The sequence below is a fragment of the Epargyreus clarus genome, unplaced genomic scaffold, assembly GCF_041222505.1.
Source record: "Epargyreus clarus isolate Ecla_fem2 unplaced genomic scaffold, WU_Ecla_fem_2.2 ptg000011l, whole genome shotgun sequence".
NCBI lineage: Eukaryota > Metazoa > Arthropoda > Insecta > Lepidoptera > Hesperiidae > Epargyreus > Epargyreus clarus.
Window position 1 is genome coordinate 1,936,331 of NW_027332219.1, and position 13,974 is coordinate 1,950,304.

General features: G+C 36.3%; 2 protein-coding genes across 2 annotated transcripts; one reads left to right on the forward strand and one right to left on the reverse strand.

Moving 5' to 3' along the window:
• Positions 1-1,270: 1,270 nt before the first annotated feature.
• LOC140745809 (uncharacterized) lies at positions 1,271-9,239 on the forward strand. The gene is made up of 2 exons (XM_073077726.1): positions 1,271-1,335; positions 8,028-9,239. The coding sequence occupies exon 2, from the start codon at positions 8,033-8,035 to the stop codon at positions 9,017-9,019; it is 987 nt and encodes a 328-aa protein (XP_072933827.1). The 5' UTR covers positions 1,271-1,335; positions 8,028-8,032; the 3' UTR covers positions 9,020-9,239.
• Positions 2,136-4,948, reverse strand: LOC140745810 (uncharacterized). The gene is made up of 2 exons (XM_073077727.1): positions 4,695-4,948; positions 2,136-3,003 (listed from the first exon to the last, which is right to left on the reverse strand). Exon 2 carries the CDS (start codon positions 2,992-2,994, stop codon positions 2,170-2,172), a length of 825 nt encoding a protein of 274 aa, XP_072933828.1. The 5' UTR covers positions 2,995-3,003; positions 4,695-4,948; the 3' UTR covers positions 2,136-2,169.
• Positions 9,240-13,974: the final 4,735 nt, after the last annotated feature.

The following is a 13,974-nucleotide window of genomic DNA, read 5'->3' on the forward strand; positions in this document are numbered from 1 at the left end:
CAGCGGTCTGGGCCACCGTATGAGACCTTGTAATGTTTAAGTTAGTCATTAAACCAGCCTCCAAATCGGCAGTACGTGTTTTATTTAAAGATCCCTCAGTAAAATCCTGAGATAGTTTTAATACACACGGTTTACACGATCAAACCAAAAGTATCTAATAAATTCTTTTTTTTATTATTATATTGTAGTGCCACTACGAAATAAATGTTTCTTTCTTTCTAGTTCTACCACCTTTCTGTTTTTTTTATATATTTAAAATACAGACGATCCTGTACCCTTAGTATGAGTTTTTATGTTTTTACAAAAATGAGTGTTTTTGTATTTGTTTACGTATTTGCCCATATATTTCCAATCAGCGCCCCTAGCGGACTGTATCAGAACTGATTGGAAATGTATGGGAAATACGTAAACATAAACATAAACATAAACAGTCATTTTTGTAAAAACGTAAAAACTCATACTAAGGGTACTGTAATCCATCTAGTGGTTGGTGGCTAAAATTCATATACATCTGGAATCAACCCCACATAGGATTAGTGTCTTCCCTGTGTCGACCATATCACTTACCTGTGAGGATTACTTGAAACGCCTCTGATACATATGTGGCTTTATTACATCAAACTACAAAATTTTTGAAGGTGGTAGAACCCCTTGTGGTTCAACTCCGAAGGCACTACCAGCACACCTATTTCTAGCTAATAACAGCAGTGTTAGGCGCTGCCGTGTTCCGTTTTGAAGGGTGTAGTACTTTTCCGAGGCGTTCCAGCTTGGTCCTCAGGGGCGGCGTATCTGTGGCTGACCTCAGGCAGGAATATCTAATCCTATCTGGAGTTGATTACAGATATCCATGGGCGGCAATAGCCACTTACCATCAGGTGGGCTGCATGCTCGTCTGTTACTTCTATATTATAAAAAAAAAAAACAAATTACATATATGGATAAGCCATAAACTGTCAATTTCAGGGTCAGGTTGATACATTTTCAAAAATACAGGTTCGATAACAGCGCACACAACAAAACAGCGCCTAATACTGCTGTTATTAGGCAGAAATAAGTGTGGCGGTGGTGCTGCCGGAGTCAAACCACAAAGGGTTCTACCACCTTCAAAAAAAGTTTTCAAAAAAGGAAAATTAATATGGTAACAACAATAAAAGTATGGGTTAAACCGAAATTATTAGATTTTGAACATCCTGTACGTAGGGAATGATAGATTAAATCAATGATGTAAGTTGAATAATTTTGCCTCATAAATAAACAATAAGGGCTCTCTATTCATTCACACGTGAATCCTGTAGCCCTAAAGAAGTCTACTCTAGAAAAAAACGAAATCGAGAAGTAAGTAAAAATCAAATTTTGTAATTTTTTTTAATATTAGAGGATTTTTAAAAATATGAGAAGTAGCAATACAAAGATACAATAACTTAATGGTGAGTTATTTCCGCTGTGCTCTGGTTTGACGAGTGTGGTAAAGGGATACTTTCCGAGAGACGTTTCCGAGACGTTCCAAGTTGGCTCTCAGGGGTAGCGACGCATCTGTGGTCAACTTCGGGTACGTATCTAGATACCTACATGAAGTAGACCACAGATGCGGTAGGTATCTAGATACCCACCTGATGATAAGTGGCTAGAGTCGCCCACGGACATCTGTAATCATCCCAGATAGGCTTAGATTCCTACCTGAGGTCGGCCACAGAAGCGCCGCTACCCCTGTGGATTAAGCTGGAATGCATCGATAAAGTATGTCTCCCTTACCGCACCCTTTAAACCAGAACACAGTAGCGTTTAACACTGCTGTTATGAGGCAGAAATAGGTGTGGCGGTGGTGCCGCCGGAGTCGAACAAAGAGTTCACGAATGTAGAGGTGAGTATAATGTTACGTATTTTATGATAAAGAAAGAATGAAGAAAAGAATCTGATAGATTGTGGTATGAAAAATATGTACTCAGTTTTACTATTTCGATAAATATAAACACAAAACATAAAATAACTCAAGTGAAACCGCTAAACTAACTTTCCTTTTCATTAAAATATAATAAAAATCGCGAAGAAAATATAATATAAAATACCTAACTTCATTATAGTAATCGTAAAAACACTCCTTTATTAGTTTAGAACCAGTGAAAGAGACAAAAACATTTGTTTATAAACTGAAAGTCAATTTATTCGTAATTATTCACACTGAGCGCCATTGAACTGATAAATTATGCCTCTAGTCGATAAAAATAAATCATCACCGTTTAACACAATACCTGATGGCACGAAATCTAGACTCATCAACTTCTTTGGGATTAGACTATCTGGTCTTAGCCAATATAAGCCGTCATTTGCCGCTAGTATCACCCTATTATTTTCGTCTACTGTCATCGCTCTGGCCGCATTTTTAGCGATACCAACAAACTCTATAGGTTCTTGGAAGTCTTTGAGCATCATTTTCACGTATTTTGAATCACATTCGTAATAAACATTCTCTTCAGCGTCCACAGCAAGAACGAATGCGCACGGTACATATTCTAACTTCTTTTTCTCATTTTTATTCACATCGATGACGTAGACTTCGTTATCCGGATAGAACACAGCGTAAAGATTGTCGTTGTGTGCGGGTTTGTAAAGCTGGACTATGTCTTCGTCTTTGAGACTGAAGAAACTAGCTTCATCTGATCCGTCTAACACATTAAGTCCTGTATCACTTGCGATATAAACTCTGTCGTTTTTCACGTCATATGCTGCTGCTTGGCCGTTGACATTATCAATCTTCCTAGGTTCTCCATTCCTTAGAACATACTGATCCATTCTCGTTTGTACGTTGTCATTCAACAATGTATCGAGGTCTATTAATGTGAAAAACAGGTCTTTGGTTTTCGGATTGTAAGCTAGATTTGAAGGCAGGCCTTTGATAGTCAGAATGGAGGTTCTTGTGTACCGGAATCCATCGTAGATATAAGAACAGTTGTTCGCGTATGTTGCAGTAACTAATAGTAATATGAGTGGCAGCATCGCGAAGCTCTGGAAAGAAGAGAATAGTGGCTTAATAATGAGATTAAAGTAGGAAACTATCTTTGGACATCTGTCATCGACGTATTACTGTCCCACTCTGAAAATGAAAATGTTTTTAGCCATAGTCAACCGCGCTGGCCAAGTTTTTTTTTTAATATAGGAATACCATGTTTTGAAGGTGGTAGAACCCTTTGTGGTTCGACTCCGGCGGCACCACCGCCACACCTATTTCTACCTAATAACAGCAGTGTTAGGCGCTGCTGTGTTCCGGTTTGAAGGGTGTGGTAAAGGAGCCAGACTTTTCCGAGGCGTTCCAGCTTAGTCCTCAGGGGTAGCGGCGCATCTGTGGCCGACCTCAGGTAGGAATATCTAATCCTATCTGGGGTTGATTACAGATGTCCATGGGCGGCAGTAGCCACTTACCATCAGGTGGACTGCATGCTCGTCTGCTACTCTTATATTATAAAAAAAAAACAGACGAGCATGCAGTCCACTTGATGTTAACAACGCCAGCTATGATTAAATTCCTACCTGAGGTCAGCAGTCACAGTACTGAGTACTAAGCTGGAATGCCTCAGAAAAATATGTCACCCGTACCCTTTACATAATTGATTTTGCACGTTAGTTATAACATTATGCATTATACAAATATATTACCGAAATTCTATTTACCTACGGAGTAATATCGATATGTCTCGAATTTATCTTAAATACTAAACTAAGCAAAAAATAAAGTTAGAACGTTCGTTGTATTTAAATCAAATTTAAGTTACGAGTTACGTTTGTTTGAATAATAGACATTGGAAATTTAATGTTAGGTGGAATATAGCGTTCTTTATGTTTTAAGTGTAAAATCATGTTTAACCTATAGTCAGAAAAATAAAAGTATTCGATTAATGAAATTCCATTCAACATAATATACTGGGCATTAAATAAAAACAAGATAAAATGACTTAAGTAGCGACCTCTTCTAGAAAACAATAACATATAGATTTTTTGTAAGTTTAATGCAACTGATTTTACATCTTAGCTAACGGATATTTTACCTATTACAACATAAAATTAGAGAAATAAAACCCTCCGAGGAATAAAAATACTGGAAAGTGTTTGCGTACGAATTTAACAACTATTAAAATTAAAAAATAAACGAGGATTACCTATGTGTTACATTTAAAATTTCTATAGGTTTATATAATTCACATGGACATGGAAATGTCAATATTTTTATTTAATTACTGCGTGTCATTTAATTCTGCGTAATTGCAAAAACAAATTAAGAATATAAGACTAAAAACACTGTAAGTAAGAGACAATTTCGAAGCCAATTTATGTTAAAAATAATCATATTTCGGTTTTAAACAACTTGTAAGTCGTAGTTAAATTCACTATCAGACGTAATAAAGCCATAGATTAGTAAAGATACTTCGCCGCTGAAATTGAATCAAGCCACAAACGGCTTATTTTAGTAAGTTCTTTTTTTTAATTCTTGATAAATAAAAACATTTTTAGAGAAAATTTACGAATAAATAACTAATATTGCGTAATTTACGTAATAAATAAATAATTATTTCAAATATTTTAGGGACATTTTAGCACGGAGGCGTGTCAAAACTTTTTTACGCAACTATTTCAATTCTCAAAACTGGGTACATTTTCTTGTTATAAAGCAAATAATTAGGGATATATTGCAAAATACTTACATTACTGTGGACACAACCGAACGCACACTTTCGATTAATTCACGTGTTTAACTGACTATAGATGCTTCACTAGAAAACGATTTATTCAAGTTGAACGAACTTATATCTAAATGGGGCGAATACATAAAATATCAACGAAATAACCGAAACATAATTTAATAATAATATAATGGCGTTTGATAACTTATCGGGCGGAGATTTTGGGGTAGAAATGGTCCATTTCGAACCCAATCATGTAGTAAATGAAACTTTACAGTCCAATAAACCTGTTATATCTGGTTCAGTAGGAAGGAAGGAAACCACAGCTCGTTTCCACTTTTTAACATATATTATGAAATTAATTTCATTTTCGTTTAACTTTGTTTTGGTTAATTTATTTCGACAGAGATTTTTAAACAAACAGTTTTTATGAAATAAGTAATAATGTAAATAAATGAGTTATTAAAGATAAATATCTAAATATAAAATTCTCGTGACAATGTTAGTTACCGTATTCCTCCGCAACGGCTTTACCGATTTTTACCAAATTTTATATGCATATTCAGTAGGTCTGAGAATCGGCTACTATCTATTTTTCATACCCCTAAGTGATAAGGGTTGTTTACCATTAACATTTTTTTATTTATATGGCAACACAACGTTTGCTGGGCCGTCAGCTAGTTAAAATCCAAGTTTTTTTCGCATACAAGTAGTTTGTTTTAAATATTAATGAAAAAAATAGGCAATAACTATTGAAAATCACTGTCAATAGTATTTCTGTATTATAACATGCTGATTGAAGGGCGACAATTAAGGTGTCCTAATTTAGTCCTCAAGAGTAATAACGCATCTGTCAACAAATACGATTCCTATCCTATCTGAGGTTGATAATAGATGTTCATGGCAATGAAATCTTCTTCGCTATGTATTTATACAGCTGTGAATTAACCCCCCACCCGCTGTAAAAAATCTAAAAACCATTTTCATTGACCTCTCGCGCATATGACGGTACATATTACACAGAGGTCAAGCTGAAATACCAGTTACACAATATCGATTTTTATAAATTGCAGCCAAAAAACCTTTTTTATAAGTGGTCTATCAAACTTAAGAGATTTTTTGGATGTTGAACTAGTATTTCTAGACAGGCGCATTTAACCAAAAAAATAAGGATTAATATTTTCAAAGTATAATATGAATATAGATCAAAAGTGGATTCTAATTGACTGTTACAGAGTAAAAACTTTATGTGGTAAGGGGGAGATATTGAATTCGAGGCGTTCCTACTTAGACTTAAAGGGTGGCAACGCACTTTTTTATATAATATAGGAGTAGCAGACGAGCATGCAGTCCACCTGATGGTAAGTGGCTACTGCCGCCCATGGACATCTGTAATCAACCCCACATAGGAATAGATATTCCTACCTGAGGTCGGCCACAGATGCGCCGCTACCCCTGAGGACTAAGCTGGAACGCCTCAGAAAAGTCTGTCTCCCTTACCACAGCCTTCAAACCGGAACACAGCAGCGCCTAACACTGCTGTTATTAGGTAGAAATAGGTGTGGCGGTGGTGTCACCGGAGTCGAACCACAAAGGGTTCTACCACCTTCCACTTGTAGCCGACCTAACGCCTACGGTCCTAACTACAATTACCCGGAGTAGACTTTAGCATTTTACGGCAGGGGCCACTTATTAACAGATGGACTGTTCTAGGGTGGTCGTTAAAAATTAAATTTTTTGAGACGCCCTAAAAAATCCTTCCTTTTGACGAAAAATGACGGGAGATTTTTTTTTAGGTTTATATAAAAAGAACACGTGTCGCCGACCGACTTAAGGTCATTTTAAATTGTTAAATGTTATGTACCGAAAAGTCAACATGTTTTTTGTGCTGCTTATAATTGGGAATAGCTTGATAAATATGAACATTTCAAAAAATATATAAGAGACCATTTTTTTAGAGAATTTAATTACCTACCAAAAAGTCCTTACAAGTTTTTCTCAAATCTTGTACTGTCGAATACTGTAGGAGAAATTTAAAAAAAAAATACAATTTAAAAAAAAAAGTATGCTCGTTTGATAAATAATATGAATATAAAAATCTTTAATAAGAATTCAAAAGGTAGTATGGTTCAATATTGTCTACTCTGGTCCCTTACTTCTCCACTACTACTTTCTCTACTGCCACAAATTTTAGAGGCGATCATTTTATTTTTCAGAAAGGGCCTAGCATCCGTGATCGACTTTAGGTAGATCTCCCATTCTAAGTATATACTTATTTACCTTACTTATACCATATGGAGTTATGAAAGGGTATTTGCGCGGCAGTGACCACATACCATACAAATATACTATATGCCACTTGCTTATTAAATTTTGCAACAAAAAAAACAATATCTATGTTATAAAAAATGACGGCGTACAATGGAACCGCGTAACATAGGAACATACAGTGCGTTCACTCTTTGCGACGGCTCGCGTGATAGGCGCATCATTAATAACTGTATCTATTATATAACACTAACTGTTCGTGCTCTTGAAAAAACAGTTGAAAGATTGATGGCAACTTACAATTTCGTTTGTTTTATTGATTTGTAGTAAATGAGTTTGCACACCGCAATTAAAAATGGTAGAATCTTTTTCGACTCCGGCGGCATATAGCCACACCTATTCCTACCGCATAACAGCAGTGTTAAACGCTGCTGTGTTCTGGTCTGAAGGGTGTGGTAAAGAGACATACTTTTCCGAGGCATTCCATCTTTGGCCGACCTCAGGTAGGAATATCTAATCCTATCTGGGGTTGATTACAGATGTCCGTGGGCGGCAGTAGCTATTTACCATTAGGTGGACTGCAAGCTCGTGTGCTACTCTTATATTGTAAAAAATATATATATTTTGGACGCTTGATGCAGCAACTAAATTTAAACAATGCATCTCTTTCATATCTGTCTGCTACTCCTATATTATAAAAAAAATATTACCGTCATCAATCATAACGGTTTCTACCACCTTTCAACCTTCGTATTCTGTCCTTGTTTCGGTTGGAATCGACACCGTTACTATTTTAGACTTATAGAAATGTACACATTTATGGAATTTACATATTTACACACTCATAAAAACATAGGGACGGCCTACATTATGGGAAACTGACCGAGACCTCTTTTATGACCGAAACTTGGTTGAAATCAACATCGAATATTCAGTCGTCACTATTTAAAATGTCTCTTAAAATTCTGATGCATTCTGTACATTATCCAAATAATCATTTATTTACATTAGTTACTAAGTAAAATAAGTTATAGTTATAAGCGTAAGTACCTATATTGAAATGTAACAAAACATTTTGTTTTCCAGGACTAATGGAGTCAAAGATGTTATCAAGACTAATCAAGTTATTGTTGATAGCACAAATAGCCAAGGGTAATGAATATAGATCAATATTCAGAAAGGAACAAGTGATATTCTCGTCTCCGTTCAACATAACAAGTATTCTAGTACCCGCTGACGGTGTGACGTACATACACGGAGATATATCAGATATTCCTTCAATATTCTTCACTATTGCTGACCCAAGACTAGATGGTGGTAGTTGCATCTACGTTCTTGAAGGTCTTGCAGCCTATGAAGTGATAGAAGGCGGTAGAGACACCACATCTGATTACGGTGTCGACAAAACGATATACTTCGGCGCCAAAAACGGCGTTTACAAATATGACGCTGATAGCTTGTCAGCTAAGAAATTCGGACCATTCCGAGACGATATCATCCAGATACAAAAAGCTAATAACTCTGATATTATATACTTCTTGAATTCGGACAATAAAATGTTTAAGTTAGAGAAGAATGGAACGATAAAGACGAGGATACAAAGCATCGTTTGCGCTACGCAATTCGTTTTAGACACTAATAACAATATATATTATATTGCTTGTGACGACGGTTCTCCACATATAGTTAAATCTGATGGTAAAATTTCTTCGTACATTGCTAGTGTTACGGATGATTTCAAAGAAGTGAAGCTGTTGAGACCGTCATTCGTAATGGATGAATGTGTACCATTTTTCGCTGATGGCACCTTCTATATCTTATACGCGAATGGGACAAGTGATAAGAAGGATCTTTATGTCAGAGAGAGGCCAACAGCGTATAGCGTGGATGCTGCGCTGTACCTTGTAGCGGCTTTGGATGGAAAAATATATGAGTTTAATGTGATGGAGGTGCTCTTAAAATCCATGTTCGGAGTAACCTATCAGTGGCCTAGCGATATCACTAAAATTGTGATGTCCATAATAGAAACGGCTAAAGATGGAATTTTCAAAGATTGGAATACAATTTTGGACAATTGAATTTCTTTGTTATTTTATACTGTTATAGGTAGGTTTTATTTCTACCTAATAACAGCAGTGTTACGCGCTGCTGTGTTCCGTTTTGAAGGGTGTAGTAAGGGAGATATACTTTTCCGAGGCGTTTCAACTTAGTCCTCAAGAGTAGCGGCGCATCTGTGGCCGACCTCAGGTAGGAATATCTAATCCTATCTGGGGTTGATTACAGATGTCCAGTGGCGGCAGTAGCTGCTGCTACCGCTCATGCACATCTTAAATCCACCCCACCCCAGTAGCTACTACTGCCGCTCACGCACATCTTAAATCAACCCCAGATACGATTAGATATTACAACCTGAGGTCGGCTATAGGCGTGCCGCTACCCCTGAGGACTAAGCTGAAGTACCTTGGAAAAGTATGTCTCCCTTACCACACCCTTCAAACCAGAACACAGCAACGCTTAACACTGCTGTTATTAGGCAGATTAGGCAGATGCGACCGGCGCTCAAATATCTCCAGGCTGTAGATGTAGCTTCCGAAAAGTAGCCAAATCGTCGATCACAGATGTACTCGTAAGTAGCATGTCTGCTCGGACCCTTAGACTAACCAAAATAATAAAATTATCCTAGTCATTGTATCTGTATATTTTTGTCTTATTAATGTCTATTTTGTAACTAACTTATTTTATTGTAAATATCATAATATGATTATAATAAAGCTAAGTAATGTTGTTTTATTTATTCATCGTTATCATAACCTATTCCTATTATTTTGCTGGATACGACTCTCTTCTCAGAAAATAATGGTTAAGGTTTTAACTAGAGATGCGCCGAATATTCGTTTGGTATTCGGTATTCGGCATCTTTTTTGCTATTTGTATTCGGCCGAATTATTCGGTTTTGGTGCCGAATATATTCGGTTCGAGTATTTCTATTTTCTTGTGTACACGACATGGTACAGGACTAAAACACAAAACTTCTTATGTAAGATTTATGTTATATTATAAATCAAACTCAAATCATATTAATAATGTGTTGAATAAAGCTAATAAAATAAAGCAATCAAACTTCAAATCAACATTTATTTTGAAACCTCAAGTCAACACATTTATTACTTAATCTATAGATATATAGTCAACATTTATTTTAAACCTTAAACCAGTATTTATTTTTAAAAGTCAAATCAACTTTTTAAAGTGTTAACGAACACACATAACTGACAAATTGACAATAAAGAAATGCTAAACCGAATAATTCGGCCGAATATTCGGTTCGGTAAAGGTTAAACCGAATATTATTCGGTATTCGGTTATTCGGTGAAACCACTATTCGGCGCATTTCTAGTTTTAACCTATCATTCATATTTCTGGGAATATTATAACAAACAAGCGATGATTCTTCTTGTACTTGTTGATAATTAATATGTAATATCTGTTCAATAATAATTTTAATGGACATAAAGATAGATATTGCACAATATTGGCGCTTCAATGGAACGACAACGGGACGACACGGCAACGGCGCCACAGACGTAATAAGTAAATAGAGGACGCAAGAATACTTTGCGTACCAAAAGGCTAAAATAACAAATTGTACAATTTTGAAATAAAACTATCTAAATAGCATCAGAGAATTATTCGCTAAATCGATTCATTACTGAATATGAATAAAAGTTTTCGATTCATCTATTCTCTTCATCTATTCATATCTATTCATCTATTTTCTTTTGTTGTTATTTATCTCAAATATATATTCCTTGTACTTATTATTCCTTATTCTTTATTAGGTCACCAGATAATTACTTAAAAAAACGAGTCCATGGAAAATATAGCTTATGGTATAAGCATCGAATGCAAGGGTTTATTAAAAAAAATAAAAACATAAATGGTGTCATTAAAAACTGTTTTTTTTTATTTTTTCACATAAATTTACTATATGATCTATACATTTAAATAAAATTGTAATGCCTGTTTTTAATATTGAAATAACAACTTTTTACTACGTGTATATGAATATACATATACGGTACATACACCAAAATAACGTTTATATCACGGCGTGCGTAAATGGACGTTTTACGCACGCTTCGCGTGCGCAAAACCCCCGTTTCCGACCCCGTAATATAAAATTTTATACAACACGCGGACGAAAAATGTTTTTCTGACTCGTGTGATTGCAGTCCTCGCCTGCGGCTCGGCCTGCAAACTCACACTTGTCAGAAAAAAATTTTTCGTCCTCGTATTGTAATGTACTATTTTTTTTATTTTTTCTGTCTGTTCGTCTGTCTGTTTGTTGTTTGTCTGGTTATTCTCTGAAATGTCTGGACCGATTTTGACGGGACTTTTATTGGCAGGTAGCTGATGTAGTAAGGAGTGACATAGGCTACTTGTATTTTAGAACTAGCTGTGCCTCTGTTTCTTTTTAACGCTGGTGAAACCGCGGGGCACAGCTAGTTTTAAATACCTAGGTATAACCTTTCACCGAGTACCTACTCGAAGTATCGACCTAAAATGACCCTCTGAGAGGATTCTCGTGCCCAGCAGTGGGACAGATTTATGATGTAAACAAATTATTTTTATAGTCTAGCTACATATGTTTATTAAATGTTTATTATGGGCGATGATCACTTATGATCAGGTCGCAGTATGCATCTCATTTGAAATTTCAATTTTATCTAATGAAATCATTTTTATTATTTAAAATTTTAATTTTATGGAGGTGGTAGAATCCTTTGTGGTTCGACTCCGGCGGCAACACCGCCACACCTATTTCTACCTAATAACATTAGTGTTAGGCGCTGCTGTGTTCCGGTTTAAGGGTGTGGTACGGGAGACAGACTTTTCCGAGGCGTTCCAGCTTAGTCCTCAGGGGTAGCGGCGCACCTGTGGCCGACCTCAGGTAGGAATATCTAATCCTATCTGGGGTTGTTTACAGATGTCCATGGGCTGCAGTAGCCACTTACCATCAGGTAGACTGCATGCTCGTCTGCTACTCCTATATTATAAAAAAAAATGTTCGCTTTATGGCCGTGGACATTTGTAATAAACTCTATTTAAAAAGGGTGCTACCTAAGGGCCATTACAGATCCGTTGCCACTCTTGAGGACTTAGCTAGGCTAGGCTACCACAGTGAACCCTTTGTGGATTGACTCCGGCGGCACTACCGCCAAACGTATTTCTACGCCACACGTATTTGTAAGAACCCTTTGTGCTTCGACTCCGGCGGCACCACCGCCCCACGTATTCCTACCTAATAACAGCAGTGTTAAGCGCTGGTTTAAAGGGTGTGGCAAGGACATACTTTTCTTAAGCTTTCCAGTTTAGTCCTCTGGGGTAGCAGCGTATCTGTGACCGACCTCACGTAAGAATCTAACCTCATCTAGGGTTGATTACACATGTCCGTGGGCAGTAGCCACTTATCATCAGGTAGATTGCATGCTCGTCTGCTATTCTACACCAATATTATAAAGAGGAAAACTTTGTTTGTTTGTTGGGTTGTAACGAATAGGCTCAAAAACTACTGGACTGATTTTAAAAATTCTTTCACTATTCGAAAGCTACATTATCCACGAGTAATATAGGTTAGTAACATATGAAATATATTTGATAAATAGATTTTGAGGCGGTACAAAGATTGCCGGGTCAGCTAGTATATAATAAAAAAAGAAACTTTTAGAAGTTTTTTGTGATGAAACCCACGTTATGTAACTTATTGACTTTATTCAGTTAGTTGCTATAGTGTCCACCTTATCTAAGTGACCTGCATTCGTCAGGTTACCGAAAACAACGATCTTAGTAATTATCTCTTTTGTATTTTTCCAGAGCTCTTTATATTTAAACAAATACTAGGTTCTTGACGCGGCTTCATACATGCTATTTTTTAAATTAAAATAAATATCTTGAGCCTGACTGAAATAAAATTTAAAAAAGGTAAAAAAACGCTATCTAAAAAGCGCCTAAGGGAGACACACCGTTCAAACCAGAACACAGGTATAGGCAGAAATAGGTGTGGCGGTGATGCCGCCGGAGTCGAACCACAAAGGGTTCTACCACCTTCAAGGCTGAAGCTTAGTGACGTCACCTATTTGTAGACATTAAATGTCAGTCGAACGTTTACTCAGAACATGCTAGTTATTGTTCTGAGGCTTTTTTGTGCCTCATTGACAATTTTTCGATTTTATAAAGTTGGTATTTCTCAAAAGTTATTTAGCTAAATAACTTTCAATGTTTATCCTTTGAAGAATGCGTATCGCTATAGTACTTTCGTAATTAACTTCGTTAAAAATATCATGACGTCACTTGCTGACATACGAGGCATGTCATATGACAGTGTGTTCGCACGACGTTCCGTTTAACGTAATATAATATGTTGTTTTCCTAAAAATTAACCCTTATTTCGAAAAAATGAACAAGGAAAGGGGTTTCTGATACACGTATGTAAATAAAAAAACTGTTTCCCTAAACCTGTCAATACCCTATTGTTGAAATAAGTTCTGTTATAACAGTAGTGTTACGCGCTGCTGTGTTCCGTTTTAAAGGGTGTGGTAAGGGAGACACACTTTTCCGAGGCGTTTCAGCTTTAGTCCTCAAGGGTAGCGGCGCATCTGTGACCGACCTCAGGTAGGAATATCTGATCCTCTCTGGGTTTCAGATGTCCATGGGCGGCAGTAGCCACTTACCATCAGGTGGACTGCATGCTCGTCTTCTACTACTATATTTAAAAAAAATAAAAAAAACATATACCAAGCGTTTTCTATATTGTGGACGAATATGAACATTTAATGATTTTATTATTGATTTATTAAAAGATCACATGGACTTATGTATTATTTCTAGGCTTAGTTGGCAAAAATATTTGCTTTTAAGCTAACAACAGTTTGATATTTTCACTATTGTCAAATACCTTATTTCACTATATACTGTATTTTTCCGTATTCTATATTATTATATAGAATACGGATATCACTTATCAATGTTTATA